At 32.6% G+C, this 18,030-nt stretch overlaps 1 protein-coding gene across 1 annotated transcript; it reads right to left on the reverse strand.

Annotated features, from left to right (window-relative positions):
* Positions 1 to 8,409: 8,409 nt before the first annotated feature.
* Positions 8,410 to 13,648, reverse strand: LOC120206971 (cellulose synthase-like protein E1). Its single transcript, XM_039206511.1, has 8 exons — positions 13,297 to 13,648; positions 12,908 to 13,217; positions 10,262 to 10,402; positions 10,046 to 10,177; positions 9,763 to 9,975; positions 9,450 to 9,674; positions 9,025 to 9,372; positions 8,410 to 8,950 (listed from the first exon to the last, which is right to left on the reverse strand). The coding sequence occupies exons 1-8, from the start codon at positions 13,566 to 13,568 to the stop codon at positions 8,411 to 8,413; spliced, it is 2,181 nt and encodes a 726-aa protein (XP_039062442.1). The 5' UTR covers positions 13,569 to 13,648; the 3' UTR covers position 8,410.
* Positions 13,649 to 18,030: the final 4,382 nt, after the last annotated feature.

An 18,030-nucleotide genomic window follows, 5' to 3' on the forward strand; every position in this document is an offset into this window, starting at 1 on the left:
TTCAACAAAGCTTGACTTAGATGAAGGAGGTAAATGTGTAGATGTTAATTATATAGGTCAATGATTGGCTCTTTGCTTATCTAACTACAAGTAGACCGGACATTATGTTTAGTGTTTGCTTATGTGCTAGATTTCAATCATGTCCTAAGGAATCACATTTACTAGCTGTTAAGAGAATCTTTAGATACCTTAAGGACACTCCTAGTTTAGGACTTTGGTATCCTAGAGACTCTAGTTTTAGCTTGCATGCTTTTTCTGATGCGGATTATGGAGGATGCAAATTAGATAGGAAAAGCACCTCCGGTACTTGCCAATTCCTTGGAAATATGCTGATTTCTTGGTTTTCAAAGAAACAAAATTGTGTTGCATTATCTACCACTGAAGCGGAATACATTTCAGCCGGTAGTTGTTGTGCACAAGTTTTATGGATGAAACAACAACTTTTTGATTATGGAATTGAAGTAGGTACTATTCCTATCAAGTGTGACAATACTAGTGCTATTTGTCTCACTAAAAATCCCATCCAACACTCTAGAACTAAGCATATTGAAATAAGACATCACTTCATTAGAGACCATGTCACTAAGGAAGATGTAGTTCTAGAATTTGTTGATACTTTGCACCAATTAGCGGATATCTTTACAAAACCCTTAGACAAGGAAAGATTTTGGACACTTAGGAGAGAATTAGGTTTAACTGACCTATCTTCACTTAGTTTTTAAAATAATTTTAGCACTTTTAATAAATACTGAAAAATGCTTACTATAATAATTTTTGATTGCATTCTTGCTATTAGTTAGGGGGAGTTTGTGATTCTTAGTGAAAATTAATTTTATGTTCAAAAATCGATTAAAGATTAATTTAGCATTTTGTGCTTAAAAAATCGGATTTTAGCATTTTGGTGCAGAGGGAATCGATCCCCCTGAGGGAACCGATTCCCCCTTTGAAGGGGAACCGATTCCCCCCACAGGGGAATCGATACCCCCTGGGGTTCTGTTAAAATCGAACAGAACACCCCAAAATCCCAAAACCCTCATTTTCTTCTCTCTTCCGCCGTTCTTCATCTCCTACACCCTCAAATCTCCATTTTTGCCTCAAATCAACGATATTAATCAGAATTTGCTTCATAAATCATCTTCAAAACCTGTTGGAATCATTAAAATCGTACAAACAACATCTAAATCCCCTCAATCTTCATCTTTCAAGGTAAATTTTTCTAAACTCTTTATTTCATTATTTTTGAACATAGGATTAGTTTCAATTAGTTCTAGGTTGAAATAGTGATCGGGCATTGATTATTTAGTGATTAGAAACTAGATGTTACAACTAATTTCATCAAAAACACAAGAATTTTTCAATTTTTTTTTAAATTTTCGAAATAATAAAAAAAATGTTATTTTTCAAATCATTGTGTTTTGATTAAATTATGTTGTTGTTATGAAAAACTATACATATATTGTTTCTCAAAACCATATTTTTCAAAAGTTTTTCAAAAACTTTGCCCATTAGGATTGATTTAGAGAACCTTGAAATATTGAGGACTCAATTGAGTTTTGGGATTAATTGAGTTGCATACATTTGTTTTAAAATTGCAGGTTATTCTATCTATTCCGATTTCCTTCACCATGTCAAATCCTAAACGTCCTAGGTCTTCATCTAGTCGTTCTAGTCGTCAACCAAATCCACCTCAAAATCCTCCTTCTATTCCAATTTCTAATCCCAATCCCACTGATCCTAACTTGACTATTCAAAATTCGCGTTTTAATCATCCTGGGTCTAGAAATCACCGATTTTGGTATTATCAATATTTCGATTCTTACAAAATCCGGGAAGAACGTATTCCTTCTCGTCAAGCTATGTTAGCTATCGATTTTAAATATCTTCCCATTTTACAAGAATGAAAATTTGATAAACTATTTGATCTTGAACCCATCGTTTACCATCAACTTGTTCGTATATTCTACTCTAATGCCGTTTGTGTTAAAAATCAAGATGAAACCGAAACCATAGGAATTCGTTCCTACCTTCTAGGACAATTCTTATATATTGACCCGGCATATATAGCCAATACATTTGGATTAGATAATGATGGTATTTCGAATGAAAAACAAATTTTAGGTTCTCGTTATAAAAGAAGAGATAGTGCGAGTGTCTTAGACCTACATGAGCGTTTTCTTCATCTAATGATTTCTTGGTGGTTTCGACCATCCGGAGGTCGTTATTCTACTCTTAGAGCTTTGGATCTTTGGTGGTTACATTGTTTCGAAAACCGTATTAAAATTAACCTACCTCAGATTATTTTTGCTGAAATTGTTGAAACCGTAAATCTTGTTCCTAACAAGAAACATTGTTCATCTCTAGTTTACGGTTGCTTTTTGAGTAATCTGTTTTCTAAAGCTGGGCTTAGAGTCGGTCTAGATGCCGTTTTTCCTCTTAAGAAACAAATCAATCTTCTTTCCTTAACGAGAGCGGGATGGGTAAAGAACAAAGAAACCGGTGAATAGGTTCGATCTTCTACTCCGGGAGCTAGTTCTTCACAAGCTCCACCCAAAGCTGACGAAGATCCCGAGCTTGAGCAATTAATGCAAGATATCGATGAAGCCGAAGATGAGCCTGATCAGCCCGAAGAGCAGCCCGAGGAGCAAGCACAACAAATGCATCAAATGCCTCCATATTTTCAATCCTTTATGGAGACATTCGATTTCCGATACGCTACCATGGACTCACGCTTTTCCTCTATAGAGTCTCATTTATCCACAATGGGAGCTCAACAATTAGAGATTCTTCGGGAGATGCGTGCAAACAATGAATCAACCAACGCTCGCATCAATGAACTCACACACGAGATGGCCGTTATGCGAGCCCGTTTTCCTCCTACCGATCCGGATGTTTGATTATGTGTTTAGTTTTAAAACTTTGAACAAAAAGAATATTGTTTCAACATTTTGGATATTTTGGATTGTTTGATTTTGTGGATTATTGGATTTTGGACTTATGAATGGTGTGAACTTATATGTTTGGTGTTTTATTCATTTTTGCATCATTTACATCATCATTAGCAATATGACCAATTTTGCCATATCACATTATTTATGAATATTGATTTATGAAACTAATGGCTAACCTCTCTTTTGATTGTGATCTTAGCAGCTTAAGCTTATAATTAATAAATCAATTGGCTAAATGATTTCAAAACCTTGTTTTATAATGTCTTTTTGATTTAACAAAAAGGGGGAGAAGAATAGGTATGTTAGAGTAAGGGGGAGTAATTTCAAAACTTGATTTCAAAAATCTTAAAATTACTAAAATGTTTTGTTATATCAAAAAGTGGGAGATTGTTGAAACATTTTGATATTTCGATATAACAAATTAAGTTAAATGGATTTTAAGATTTTCCAAATGATTTTCTAAGTATATTCGATATAACTATTCGAATATCAAAACATTACTCCAAATATTTCAAAAATCATTTTAATCCTTACTTAAGTGTAAAATTAAGTTTTAATCATAAAACAATTTCAAAATAATTTTACAAAGTATTTCGAACCAATTCAAAGCTAAAAATTCCAGATTGCTCATAGGGAACTGATTCCCCCCTATAGGAGGAACCGATTCCCCCTGAATGGTTTGGCCCCGAGATTTCCAGAATGCTCGGAGGGAACCGATTCCCCCATAGGAGGAACCGATTCCCCCTAAACAGTTTTGCTCCGAGAAATTCCAGTATGCTCGGAGGGAACCGATTCCCCCCAAGGGGGTACCGATTCCCCCCTTGTACAATGGTCGAAATATTTGAATTTTACACTTAGGGAACCGATTCCCTATGAGGGGGAACCGATTCCCCCCACGCTCCAAGCTGTTTTATTAAATGTTTTCACACTAAAACGGCTATAATATCTTCTCTAATTATCCCCAACGTTCAGAAGTGATCCAAGGTGTATTTAAGCAAGCTTAGAAGCCATTGATCAACAACAAGAAACATCAAGCAACTAGAATCAAGAGAGAGTCAAAGAGAAAGCATCAAACCTCAAGTTTGAGCATTTCAAGCCTATTTTCATTCAATACTCATTTTGCTTTCAAGAACACTTTTTGTGCTCAATTGTATTCATCTTTGAGTGTTCTTTTCTTTGTTCTAGAATTGTGCAAACATCTTACCTTGTGAGGTTTTCTTGTAAGTTTGCAAATTTGTAATCTTCTCTTTGAGAAAAGAGTGTTCTCAAGAGTTGGGGTATACTCTTGAGGGAATTGTAAGGTTATCTCTTTGGCCTCAAAAGAAAGAACAAATTAGTGAATTTGTTGGAAAATCCTTAGTGTGGATAGCTAAGGTAGTGGACGTAGACTTTGTTTGAGAAAGTCGAACCACTGTAAATCGATGTGCAATTACTTTCAATTTTCTGCAAAAGCTTCCACAAAATTTTTATTGCCAATTCACCCCCCACTTGGCCAATTTCGTCATTCGATTAACTCAACAGCTTTTAAATTTGTTCTAATTTTTTGCGATTTTTTGCATGCTTCAAAACTTGACCGGTGGTGGTGGAGCGGCGATGAACGACGGTGGCTCACTGGGGAAGACGACTGAACCAATGCATAAGTCACACGCACCGACGACGCGTCGGTGAACTCTTCTTGACCGACAGTGATGTTGGTTGTTGCTTGGGTCCTATAGAGAAGACAATATCTTGGTCATTGGATCTATTTTTGATGCAATGGCTTAAATGGCTTTGTGCTTCTTAGCCATGGATCGATAATGTGGCTTCGTGTGAGCCATTGGATCGAGCTTTCCATCCAAGGGTCCTCATCAATTTGCGTTTGTTTCACTTGGATTGAAGCCTCCCTAGTCATTAGATCAAAACCAATCATTGGCTGAGATTTCTTTGGTTTTCTTGCCATGGATTGGTGATGTAAGCATCCTTTGAAAGTTGGGCCATTTAATGCATTGTTTGACTTTGAAAATCAAAATCAAACTCCTTCCCTCCTACACCAAGCAAAATCGACGACAAAGGCTTAAAAATAGGGTTTTTTTTTGTTTTTTATTATTATTTATTATTATATAATGCATATATTGTAACAAACAATGGGCTTATATTGGGCCTATGTAAAAGACAATGCAATGGACTATTACTATATAATAAAATGGACTTGCTTTTTTCGGTTTAGTGATTTATTTAAAATAAATAAATGGGCTACTCTAATATGACATGGACTATTATTTATAAACAATATAATATGCAATGTAACATACTAATTATCTAACATCTAATGCAACATGAATTAATAACATGCAATGTAACATGAATTAATAACATGCAGTTTAACATGAAATGCATCTATTGTTATTTAATATCTAACACATGTAATTACTTATGCAATGCAACTAAAATACTAATAATATGCTATGCAATTGTTTAATATACTATAATACCTAATATATACAACTATATAATATGCACACTACCTTATGCAAAAAAAAAAGAAACTATATGATTTAATGCATTTAATACCTAAATTATATTATATGTATACACTATATATTATATATACGCCTATATATTTATTATATACTATATATATTATAACATAAAATGCCACATGCGTGTTACCGCCCAGATAAAATGGATGATTACAGCTGCCCCTCTTTGCTCATTTTTGTGGAACGGGAATGAAGCAAAGATAAGAAGCACCAATTTTATCCGGCTCACTGCAAATCATGAGTTCTAGATTCTTCGGATATGAACCCTTCACTCCCTGATAAAAGTCAACTCGGAAATATGAGCAACCTCTCCTATATGAAATCTTCATCTTCAAAACGTCTTGGACAGAACATACGAGATCTTCTACATGAACCCTCCATTCTACCACAACAACTCAGTCTAGGTTGAACGAGCTCTCCTATATAAACTCATTCTTCCTGCAGAAATGCTGATTCACCTCTTTATGTGATGAAATCGAGTAAAAACACAATGTTGATACAACTCCTTCTGTGAAGAATCAAGTAAAGCGATGAAGCTAACCCACCTCCTTCTGTGATGGTGTCGAGCAAAATGATAGTGTTGTTTTGACTTCTTTGAAGAAACGAGCACCATATTGACGCTGATTCAACTAATTTTGTGAAGAACCAAGCGAACAATTTTCACTTATCCAACTCCTTCTGTAAAGGATCAAATGAAAGGTTGTTACTGATCCAACTCATTCTGTGAAGGATCAAGTAACATGAAAAATGTGTATTCAAATCCTTCTATGAAGAATCAAAGCAATTTGCCAACGCCGATCTATATCTTTCTGTGATAGAATCGAACAAAATGAGATTATACTGATTCAACTCCTTCTGTGAAGAATCAAACGGAATGACACCATTGATCCAACTCTTTTTGTAAAGAATCAAACACAATGTCGATGTTGATCTACCTTCTCTTGTGATAGAATCAAGCTAAATAAAATTATGCTAATTCAACTCCTTCTACGAATAATCCAGCAAAAGACTAGCACTGATCCATCTCCTTCTGTGATGAATCAAGCAATGAAATGAACGTCAAAATCGAACAAGTTCTCATGTATGATCTTCTTCAACTTCCACAAGTTCCTGTCAAATGTAATAATGCACATGTGTTGATTTCTTTATCGAACTCAGTTTCTGCTGAGGAATGTCTCCTTTGGAAATCTTACCATCCCTATCAAAATGTCAAAATATTTGAAATAAATGAACAAACATGCATGCTCTTATTTACATGCCTAAACATGAATGCATGATGTCAATTATATTAAAGACCACAACTTCCACTATCTTGTAGGCATCATCTCTTTTTTGCTCGATTTTCATCTTCATGATCCTTGCAAAGTTCCAACTCATCGTTTCATCTCACGATTTCATGATTTCATCTCATATTCAGAATCAAATCCTTCTATTCATTCCTTTTGGGTTCCTTCCTCATATTCGTTATAAAGCGCCCTCTTGGTTTTCACTTCAGATTCACTTTTCTCAAAGCACCCTTTTGAGTTTTCACTTTGGTTTTTTCTTTCTTTTTTCTTTTTTCTTTTTTCTTTTTTCCCTTTTCCTTTTTTTTTCTTTTTTTTTCTCTTCTTTTGCAAATGTTATCTTTTATCTGTCCCAGATAGAAATACTTCTATGAGAACTTAAATGTCAAACTTGATTGCCCCATCGAAATGTTAGGCTCACAAAGCTTCTAATTTAATAGGTTCAACGTACACTTTTCATAACTAAACACAAGTGTCGATGCATAACTAGCAATAAAGGAGTACTGCATCAAAGCTCATCTTCAATTCTATGTCGCGGAGTCTGATCAAAAGACATATTTCATAATGTATATACACCATGATGTTGGATGTAACTGGAGGATAGAATATCATACCTACAACGAAAGATGTTGTGGGAAGTCACAAGGTTCATTGCACAACGCGCATGTACAATGACCTCGTTGACACAACACCACAAAAATTTAGATTCAGATATCATATGCTCATATGTCAAGCTGTTGGTAGAAAAAAATCTAAGAGTACTCATTTATGTGTTAGTGACATCCATTCGGAATACATTTAGTTATATTCCGACTTATTACAAGGCCTGGATGGCTAAACAAAAAGCAATGACCTTGTTGTATGGTGATTGAGATTAGTCATATAATGAGCTACCACGTCTGCTGCAAGCAATGAAAATTTTCATCCCTGGAACTATTGTTAGATATTATACTCTTCCTGTAGTCATGCTTTAGGGAGACATTATCTCTGGAAAGAAAATCATATGCCATCACTGATAGAACCTTGTTCACCACCATGCTTGGCGGCTTTATCGACGGATCTGCTGTGCACACGAATACATCGACACCCAGTAACTCTTTTTCGAACCTTTCCAAGATTGAATCTAATGAATATATATAGGCATACAAAAATGTGTACAAGATACCATACCATCGTTTTATAACGTTATTGCATTTATTAATAAATTTCCACAGGGTTCTTAGTTTGATATATAACTTTACAGTACTTAAAATAAGTATACAAGTAAACTCATCAAGTGATTTTAATGGTAAAAACGAATATTGATTTTCCTATAGATTTCAGATTCGAGTAATTGTGTTCGTAGAGTGTGTACATTATCAATTGATTAAAAAAGTTCCGAACAAATACTATTTTGGATTCGAGTAGTTGTTTCATCTTCTACAACAGTTATATGTCTAGTATCTTCTGTCTCCTACATATTCTTCTTTTAAGATAACCCCACAATTTCTTTTACTGATTCGAAACATAATTCTCGGTGAAAATTGCTATTGAAACAACAACAGAGTTCCTTTCACACTTTTTTCACATATTTTTGCAAAGCGAACAGCCAGAATATGATGTATTGATCATAATTATGTCCGCAACTTTCTTAGTAAAAAAAGGAAAAAGAAAATGTGGTTCAATACATGGCTACAGTACATGCCAACAAGGCTAAAATGATAGACTTGTAAGTAACTGAAGTAGGCATCTTTCCATTGTCCTCCCGGAAAAAGAGTGCTTGGTATACAGGCAAGTTGATTGTAACCAAAACCAAGCAGAGGAGAATTTGCAACCCGAATTGGTCTATAATCTTAGAATCCAAGATGACATTTTTTATTGCTCCAAAGCTACCGAACAGATTCAACGCCGCAAGTGTGGCTAAAATATCAAACTTCGGTGACGCGGCACCGAACTCGATCAGCTCGCGATGATATCTTTCCGAGATGTCTTCATCGGCTATCTTGGCAGTGACGACGAAGGCTGGTTGTGAATACCCTAATAGCTTAAAGATGGTTTCACAGAAGGCGAAGAAGTACGAAGTTGTTCTCTTGAACAACGACATCCTTTGATCATTGCACCAACCTCGGAATGTGCCTCCGCACCATACGAATTCACCGAGGCTATATGCACGGTGTGAAAAGGCAACATATGCGAATGGGAGCGCCCAGAGTCTTGATATCTGCAAGTTGACAATATTTTACAGTCATTCACATAGCATCATACAAGGTAGTTAAGAAGTTAGGGGCTTCATACCCTAGGAAACAATGAGATCCCTTTAAGCAGGCAAAGGCATGGGACAACAACATAGTACAACGTCGCCAAGCAATTTGCAGCCCACAAGTTATAAGGACAGTAAGCAAGTCGAAGCTTAAGCGGAATCTTCTTATATCCATACAACAAGGAACAGTATTTTGATAGGAAAATTTGAAGATGACCTTCACTCCATCTCTTATGTTGCACCAGCGACTGCAATAGTGTTATTGGTGCAACCCCTAAGAAGCCTATTCTTTCAGGGTCTAAATACATGGATTTCCATCCTCTACATTGTATACTCAACCCTGTAACTACGTCTTCCACAGGAAAGCCATATACTAAACCCATCTGCAATCAAAAACGTATTAGTGATTAGGGTTTAGAGTTCATGCACCATTACGTAAGTGAGAAAGAACAAAAGGCACCTCTTTTCCCCATGCCGTTTCGTGTTCAAAGGAACAGCTTGCAAGAACTTTACATGTTTCTTCAAGAAGGCCTGCACTTTCTTCAACCTTGATATGATTTAGTTTCTTCCAATCAACCTTATAGTTTCTGTCATATTTCTTCCCACAAAGAGCCTCTCTTCTGTGAAAACATCCTGTGCCAATGTAGCATGGTCCTCCATTCGCATCAAGACCCTGAAACTCCAACTTAACCAACACACACAGCAAATATAACCCCAAAAGATCAGATCAATCATCTTTTACTTAAAAACCTTTCTGTTATAAGCTTAATTACCTTCTGTGCCACTCTGAAAGAGCTACCATAACTATCATTTCTGGTGAGATTATCGAAATTCTGAGGGAACTGTACAAAGGCAACCTCATCACCCTTTTCTTCATCCATGAAAATGCACAGAGCATATTTGATCGACTCTGAATTGTTTGAATACATATCGCAATCCACGTTGAGAATAATTGGACCATTACTTATCTTCGACGATACCCTAATCTGTTTTCCACCGTAAAAATCATGATTCGAACCTCTAACATTAAGACATATATTAATATAGGATACTTACAAGAACATTCATGGCACCAGCTTTGAAATGGTGGTCATATTGAGGTCTTTTCTCTCTTGCCAAATACACAAGAGTCGGCAAAGGGTTTCCTTCAACATCCACAGCATTGGAGTCTCTCCCATCAATTAGGATCTAACAAACGTTAATTAAAGTAGTGTTAAAGATTCACAGGTTAGTCGATGAATAAAGTATGAGTTCATGCAAATGATTCATTACTTGCAGAATGGTTTGATGATCATGTTTGCTTGAACCCAAGTCCCACTCACGAAATCCTTTGTGTTGTTTCCGAATGTGGTCTGGAATTCGGTTCATCTTTGTGGTGGCCTCAATCCTCATTCTCATGTCCTCGTATTGTTTCTGCATAATAATTGTACAATAAATAAAATAATATCGTTTTAGAACGAATTAGCACCAGGCAAATTGCTTAAGGTCAAAAACAAACTCATTTGCTTGGAAATAAAAACAAGAAAATTAAGCTGCCTGATAATAAAAATATCAACCGGTACTATTTGAAATAAGCTAGAGTTAAATGTACAAGATTTTCTATTATTAATTTAAGGGTAAATTACACCGGATAACACTTAACTTTAGACGATGTATCTTTTAAACTATTTAAATTTCAATTGTTTCAATTATAACTCTAATTTGTTGTCGTGGTAATTGCACAACTTTGCTCCCATTAAAGGTATATCAGTTCGAGTATGAGTGAAGTATTGTAGGGCTCCAACTAGGGATGAGTATAGGATCCAAACTCGACGGGTATTGACTCAATCTTATAAGAAATCATCAACTCGACCCGAGATAATAGTATAATTATCCTTTATATATTTAGGTATAACTACAATAATATTCATCTCTCTATATTTTTTCAATTAAATCCATATTTTATCAAATAAAAATAAGGATTATATATATAAATATTTAGGTATAACTACAATAATATTCATCTCTCTATATTTTTTCAATTAAATCCATATTTTATCAAATAAAAATAAGGATTATATATATAAATATAAATATATTGGGGGTCGAGTGTGGATGCAGGTTTTTACCTCAAATATTGGATTGGGTTTTGGGTCGAATAGAATCTCTATAAACACAAACCGAATTGGATGACGAGTGGATAGTATAATATCTTAGTCATATTCATATAGACAAAATGTAAATTCCTAACTCTAATTATGCTTTGTTAGATTTGTGATTCAAACTTGGACAGATAACAAAAATATACAAATGCAAGCTAACAAGCTAGGCTAAATGTTTATTTATATTCAACTAAATTTATTATTTATTTTATATTACTGTTAAATTAAAATTTAAATATTTTTCTCACTTTATTTGAAAATAAAAATAATAATTAAATAACTATTTATATATTTTTATAAAATTAATATTTCAATGATAGAATTCTAATTTTAATCTCATATTATGAAATCATTTTTACAATTATTTAAATACTTTAAAATATAAAATTTTATTTTATTTCTTTAAATAAATATAAAAAAATAAATTATCTAAGATAAAATATAATTTTTTATTTTTTATATCGTACATATATGCATATTAAAGATTGGATTAGTCGATAGTTACAAATTTTGTATCCAAATGTAATTAGTAAACATCATAGGTTATTCGCATCAATAGAGACATCTAATCATATTTCAGACAATTTTTAAGCACAATTGTATATACTAACTTATTATATTATGTGCAAGAGTTTATGAATAGCCCTTGGAATCGTTTGAAATATAATTAGATGTATGTATTGATATGAAAAACTTATTATGTTTTCTAATTATATTTAGATACAAAATTATAATGTCCCGACTAATCCAATAAGAATACTTTGTATAAGTATTGATGTTGTGACAATATGTTACATTTGTATTTTATGTAATACTTTTATAATATTTTTAATAATTTATAATTTATCGTTTTATAATTTATGATTTATTTATAATTTTCTATATATAATTTTTAAAACAATAGTAATTAATTTTTTATTTCTACTATTTTTTATTTATTTTTTAAAATATTTGAATATTTTTATATTTTAAATTTTAAATATAAAATAATTTTCATTTTTTCTTTAAGATTAAAGAAGCCCTGAACTTTAAGAAAAAATCAATTTGATTCTTGAACTTAACCAAAAAAATATTTCAACCATCAGCTATCATGGACTACTATATCAATATCGTAACAAAAACGACAGAAACTGTTAGTTAAATGATCATATTGATTTTTTTTTAATTTAAATGTTACATTTAGTACAAAAATAATTCGATGACCACATTAATTAAAAAAAAGTTTTAGAGTCTCAAATACCATTAAACCTTGTTATTATAATGGGTAAGATTTGAAACTTAAACAAGGAATGTCGATATTACTTAATCATATAACACTATTCAAGCTAATGTATAAATTTATAAAATGATAATACATTAAAATGTACATTATTATTCATTTTAGTGCGCTTTAATGAGACATGAAAATGTACATTATTAACATCAATGTAGGTTAGAGTTATGATCCAAGTTTTTCTTATATGGAATTATAAAGTTATAACTAAAATAATGGTAAAAATATGAGATTTGCGGGCGGGGAAGCAGTATAATCCGTTTGATCCCTATAAATAGAAAGTAGAGAGTAGAGTTTTGTGGTGTAACAAATATAACAGATCTTGTATTTTTTCGACATGGTGAAATTTTATTTTCATTTACCCGTGATTTTTTCCTTTGATTTTCCATATAAATCTTAATATTTTTGATCTGTTTGATTATTTACGTTAATCGTTCCGATAATTATAACAGTATCTATACACTAACGTGATAACATGCAAGAAAGGGAATCATTTAAACATACCTTAACTAAACCCCACTCCTTGACATCGACTGGTTCAGAAGCCGTCCTAAAATAAGCCTCGGGAGACCTGGGTTCTACTTTGAACTTGTTGCAGAAAGGAAGCCATGTCTTCGACAATTCCGCAGCCTCTACCATGGCATAAAACGTCAACTCCGATCCCCCGTCGTCCGATAAATAGATGCTTAACTTCTGAGGTGGATAATCATACGCCATCACTGACAGAACCGTGTTCACCACCATGCACGGCGGCTCTATCGACGCATCCGCCGTGCACACGAATACGTCGACGCCCGGTAATTCTTTCCCGAACCTACATGTTAATAGTATTGGAATCGATGGAATTCACGTTATGCGTGCAGTATGAAAAGATAGGTGTTGATAAGGTATACCTCTGAGAGAGCCTGTGTATGTAGGGAAGACGATGGACAGAGTTCCACCTACAAACTGCGGTGAGAAACCAATAGAAACTGAACCATATTTCAGAAAGAAACAATCCGATCCAACTCAATCTCTCGGCTCTTACTTCCGCTGGGAGAAACTTTACTCTGTAGATGAAGACGAAGCAGATGGCGAGGAAGATGGAAGCTGCAACAGACCGGAAAAGAATTCGTCCCTTAACTTGCCTTGTTTCGAAGAGTGGAACATATTCATTTTTTGGCATCTCTCTCTCTCTCTCTCTCTCTCAATTGGTTCTGCCAATGGTGGTGCTGTATAAAATGGAAGGTCAGCAATGGAAGTGGATATGATATCATAATTTTGTTAGAATGATCTTTTGGCCTTCTAACCTTGCTATATTTTTATTTTAGTTCTTGGATTTTTTCACACATTATCAAACTTTCAATTTTCGTCAAATTGAACTAATCTGACACAAAAAAAATGAAACGATTAAATTGATTTCAGTTATTTCTATTAAAAGTTTACGGTCGACTATTAAAAGTTACAAAATAATCATTCAATTATTTATATGTTTCAAATTTGTCCTTTTCCGTTAAAAAATTAACGGTCATCTAAGTTTGATGTTAACATGCTGACTAAGATATGATAGTCATTTGATATTTTGAGATTAAAATTTATCATATCTTAATCAGCAGGTTAACGTTCAACTCAAAATGTCGTCATTTTTTTAACAGAAAATGACAAGTTTGAAACATATGAATAGTTAGATGACTATTTTGTAACTTTTAATAATCAATAGACTAAACAAAATAATATCCTATAATAATGGAAATCAACAAAACAATTTCTTATACGGATACCATTTATCTACTTGCACTTTCTTTTTTTCTCCTTGACATCGCTAGTGTGTAGCTTCTGATTCATACTATATGGAAATTAATGACTTATGGTTCTTCTTTTTTTATTCTTCTGCTCTTTTATTATAAAATATTTTTACAATCTTTTATATGTTTTTTCTTTTACAGTTTTTATTTTTGTAACAATTTTTCATATTTTTACAGTTTTTTATTTTTGTAATGTGTTGACATTATTCCACATTTTAGTAATTCTTACATAATTTTAATTTTAAAAAAAAATTATATAATTTTTATATTTTATTTTTTTATAAAAATAAATAAAATAATCAAATCGATATAAAAAAAATAAAATAGCTAATATCAATTTAACAACTTCATTACTTTTCCTATTGTCAAATCCATTTTTCAAATTTGAAAATATATTTCTTGATAAAATGATATTTTAAAAATTGAAGTCATCGTTGATAAGTTTTTATTATGTCTAATTGAAAGCTTATAAAATCACTTTTTTAAAAAAAGATTTTATAAATTCTCTTTGAAAATTTGATTCTAGAGGCATGTGTTCTATACCATACTCAAAATTGGATTTTTAGAGTCGGTTACACATGAAAGATTAGATGTAATGCCAAAAATTTTAAATAAGGACCAAATTGACTAATTTGACAAGTGAAAGAGCTTTAATGAAATGAAATAGAAGTTGGAGCCCTTGTAGTATAATTTGACCATAATATTAGATTTTTTTCTTTAGTGCTAATTTTCACCACATATTTATTTGACATATGAATAATAATAATAATAATAATAATAATAATACTAATTATAATTATATATATAGATCTTTAAAATCCAATAAAATACATAAGTTTTCTAAGTTCATTTTTAAGTTTATTTTTTATTACTAGAGTAATCTATGTAGGAAAATTGATTATAGAATGTTTTTTTCAAAGAAATTTCTAATGCTTATGTTAGGGAAGAAATGAGAGTTTTTTTGGGGGAAATAGTCATAAGCTAATTTTGGCAAAAATTTCATCTCACAATGACACTCATAATTAAATTTCTTTATTATTTTGTGAAAAAACATGAGATGTTGATGTTATTTTGTATGTGTGATATTTTAAGTTTATGTAAAGAAATCCAAAAGATAAATTATTGAAGGAGCATTATCAATAGGAAAAGAAGGTTAGATTTAACACTTTGAAAGATTGATTTGATATTTTGTTATTTTTATTAAGGTGAATGTCTAATCTTGTTTATGATATAATTGTACTATGTAAATTATTATATTTAGACTAAGTTGCATGAAATAAATATTTGAAATCGTCATTTTTGTTCTTTTTTTATTTATAATTTTGTCTTAATATTTCATTTTGAGATAAAAACGTCCCTATGTAGAGAAAATCGTTAGCCAACAAACATTTAATGCTCTAAAATAGAAGTTTTTTACCTTAAATGAAATGTTGGTGGCTAAATATTCAATAAAAAAATAAAGTGCCTATTTAGTCAAATGTTAGGTCTTTTTATCCTAAAATAAAATATTGGATCAGAATACTCCAAAAAAATAATGGCCAAAATAACTATTTAGTCAAATGTTTAATGCAAAAATAAGTGCTCAAAGTATACCCAAAGTTAATTGTAGGTGTCTAAACTATTTTTCATTAAAAATAGGTGTCTAAAGCTTTCTCTATTACAATTTTAGATGCTAACATTTTCGACATTATATTTTTAGGTGCCTGATCCGTAATGACCGTTAATTGACGTGTGTCAAACATATAAAATTTTATTTTTTTAAAAAAAAATACTTAAAATTATTTTATTTAAAAACTCAATATTTTTTGAAATTATAAAAAACCAAAAAATCCCAAAAATACTAATTTCAATCCCTTATCATTGTCGGTCGCCACCAACGATGCTAATCGATCGAATACCTAACATTGTTCGACCGACTTACCACCCAATGACGAAAACCCCTTATTTTTGCGATCGGTCGAACACCCAATGATCGTGTAAAAACAAAATTTCATGATCAATGATTAGTTGTTGCAACTAGAGATTGGAGCAAGGGTTTTGACCGTTGGGTGTTCGGTCGGTCTCACACCGTTAGAATTTCGGCCGATTGATGACGGTCAGTGATGACAAAGGGATTGAAATTGGGTTTTTTAAGAAATTTAGTTTTTTCATATAATTTCAGGAAAAATGGATTTTTTTTAAATATTTTTTTATAGTGCTTTGTTAAAAATATTTTTTAAAATTCTATAAAATCAACATGTGTCACTTAACATTCGTTACAGTCCATACATATAAAAATAAAACGTCGGAAACGGTAGACACCTAAGAGTGTAATGAGAAGAACTTTATATACCTATTGTCGTAACCGTCCTTCGGGTAGGCTCGAAATTGAGCTTCAACTTAAATTTAATGTGTTAGAGTCGTCATCGATCATTTTAAAATTAGATTGATCGGATACTTTAATTTACCATTCTACCTGATCTGCGTTTTACCATAAATTAATCGGATATAGGAATCGATTACAGTTAAGGAAGGATTAGCACCCTTATACTGCCCTTTCGGTACTAATTTAATTTTTCAGTTGTCTTAATTGCGAAAATTAAAAGTTAAATTAAAATTTAAAATTCGATCTGAATTACTTACCTTTGATAAATGTTAGATTGTAAAAATAAATAAATATTAAATAAATAAAAGAAACTTAAATAAGGATTAAATAAGAAATTATTAAAATAGGGTTTAAATTGAAATTAATTGAAAGATGTAAGGAGAAAAATAAAAGGTTAGGGGGTTAAATTGAATAAATAAAAAATATAAATATGGACTAAATTGAATTAATTTAAAATTCCATAGTCAATTTACAATATGTGACCAAAATGAATTGCACATTAAAATATTAGGGACTGTGGAAATAATTTTAAAATTTAGTGTTTACACAAAGTTCCCCTGTATAAAACCCTTTAAACCCAAAAAACATTCATTTTTCATTTCACTCAAATTTCAAACCCCTCCCCTTCTCAAAATGCTCTCAACTTTTCTCCTATCCGGCTATAAGCCGGCCACACTCCGACAAAGCCTCTTTGTCCCAGTCGCTATGCCCTACCGCTCCGTTGGTCGAAAAAAATCCAAACTATACAAAAATGTTCTCTCTGATCCCATGATCACAAATCCAAAGCTCGATTGCCCCAAAATAAACCAAATCGGTGAGATCTAAGTTTTAAAATCGGACTTTTACCTTTTTCGGTGAACCTTTCCACTTCTCGGCTTCCTTTCCTTTCCGATGAAGCTCTTCCATGTCCTCGGCGCCTTCCAACGAATTAAAGGTTTTAATTTTTTTTTTGTGATTTTGACGTTATTCAAACGTTTTTTGCCTTTTTTGCTCGGTTTTATTTTCTTGATGTGGATGTTTTTTGTGTTGCTTTGTGCTCAGTGCTCGTCGTAGTTTTTCTATCTCTTGTTGTGCCTCGCCGAAAGCTTTTATAGCACACCGAAGGGTTGAATTCGGTCATCAAAATATCGATTTTACTAGTTTTTTGTTGGTGTTCATGTTTTCGTTGAGTTCTACCGCCATATTCCTAAGAAATTCGGGGGAGAAAACTACCCTGGGATTTTCGGTATGGCCCGTTCTTGCGTGGGTTGTCGGCTCGTGGTCCTCATGCACCATTCGAATTCCCCCTATGATGCGTCTTTCCCTAATATTAAAACCCTAACATGTTGGCTTGGGCTCGATCAGGCCCCCTAACTGGGCCTGCTTTGCTGGGTCAGGCTGGCATGGCTCTGTTGGACTACTTGTTGGACTCGGATTTGGACCAAGACCATAGAATAAAATTAAATATAATACTAATATAAATTAATATAATATATAAT

The sequence above is a fragment of the Hibiscus syriacus genome, unplaced genomic scaffold, assembly GCF_006381635.1.
Source record: "Hibiscus syriacus cultivar Baekdansim isolate YM2019G1 unplaced genomic scaffold, ASM638163v2 tig00014213_pilon, whole genome shotgun sequence".
In the NCBI taxonomy this organism is placed as follows: Eukaryota; Viridiplantae; Streptophyta; class Magnoliopsida; order Malvales; family Malvaceae; genus Hibiscus; species Hibiscus syriacus.

Coding starts and splice junctions, on each gene's coding strand:
- LOC120206971 (XM_039206511.1), bottom strand. CDS start 13,568: ATGCCAAAAAATGAATATGTTCCACTCTTCGAAACAAGGCAAGTTAAG. Junction 9,373..9,449: donor AAACGGCATGGGGAAAAGAG/GTGCCTTTTGTT, acceptor TTTTGATTGCAG/ATGGGTTTAGTATATGGCTT. Junction 8,951..9,024: donor GGATCTCATTGTTTCCTAGG/GTATGAAGCCCC, acceptor GTCAACTTGCAG/ATATCAAGACTCTGGGCGCT.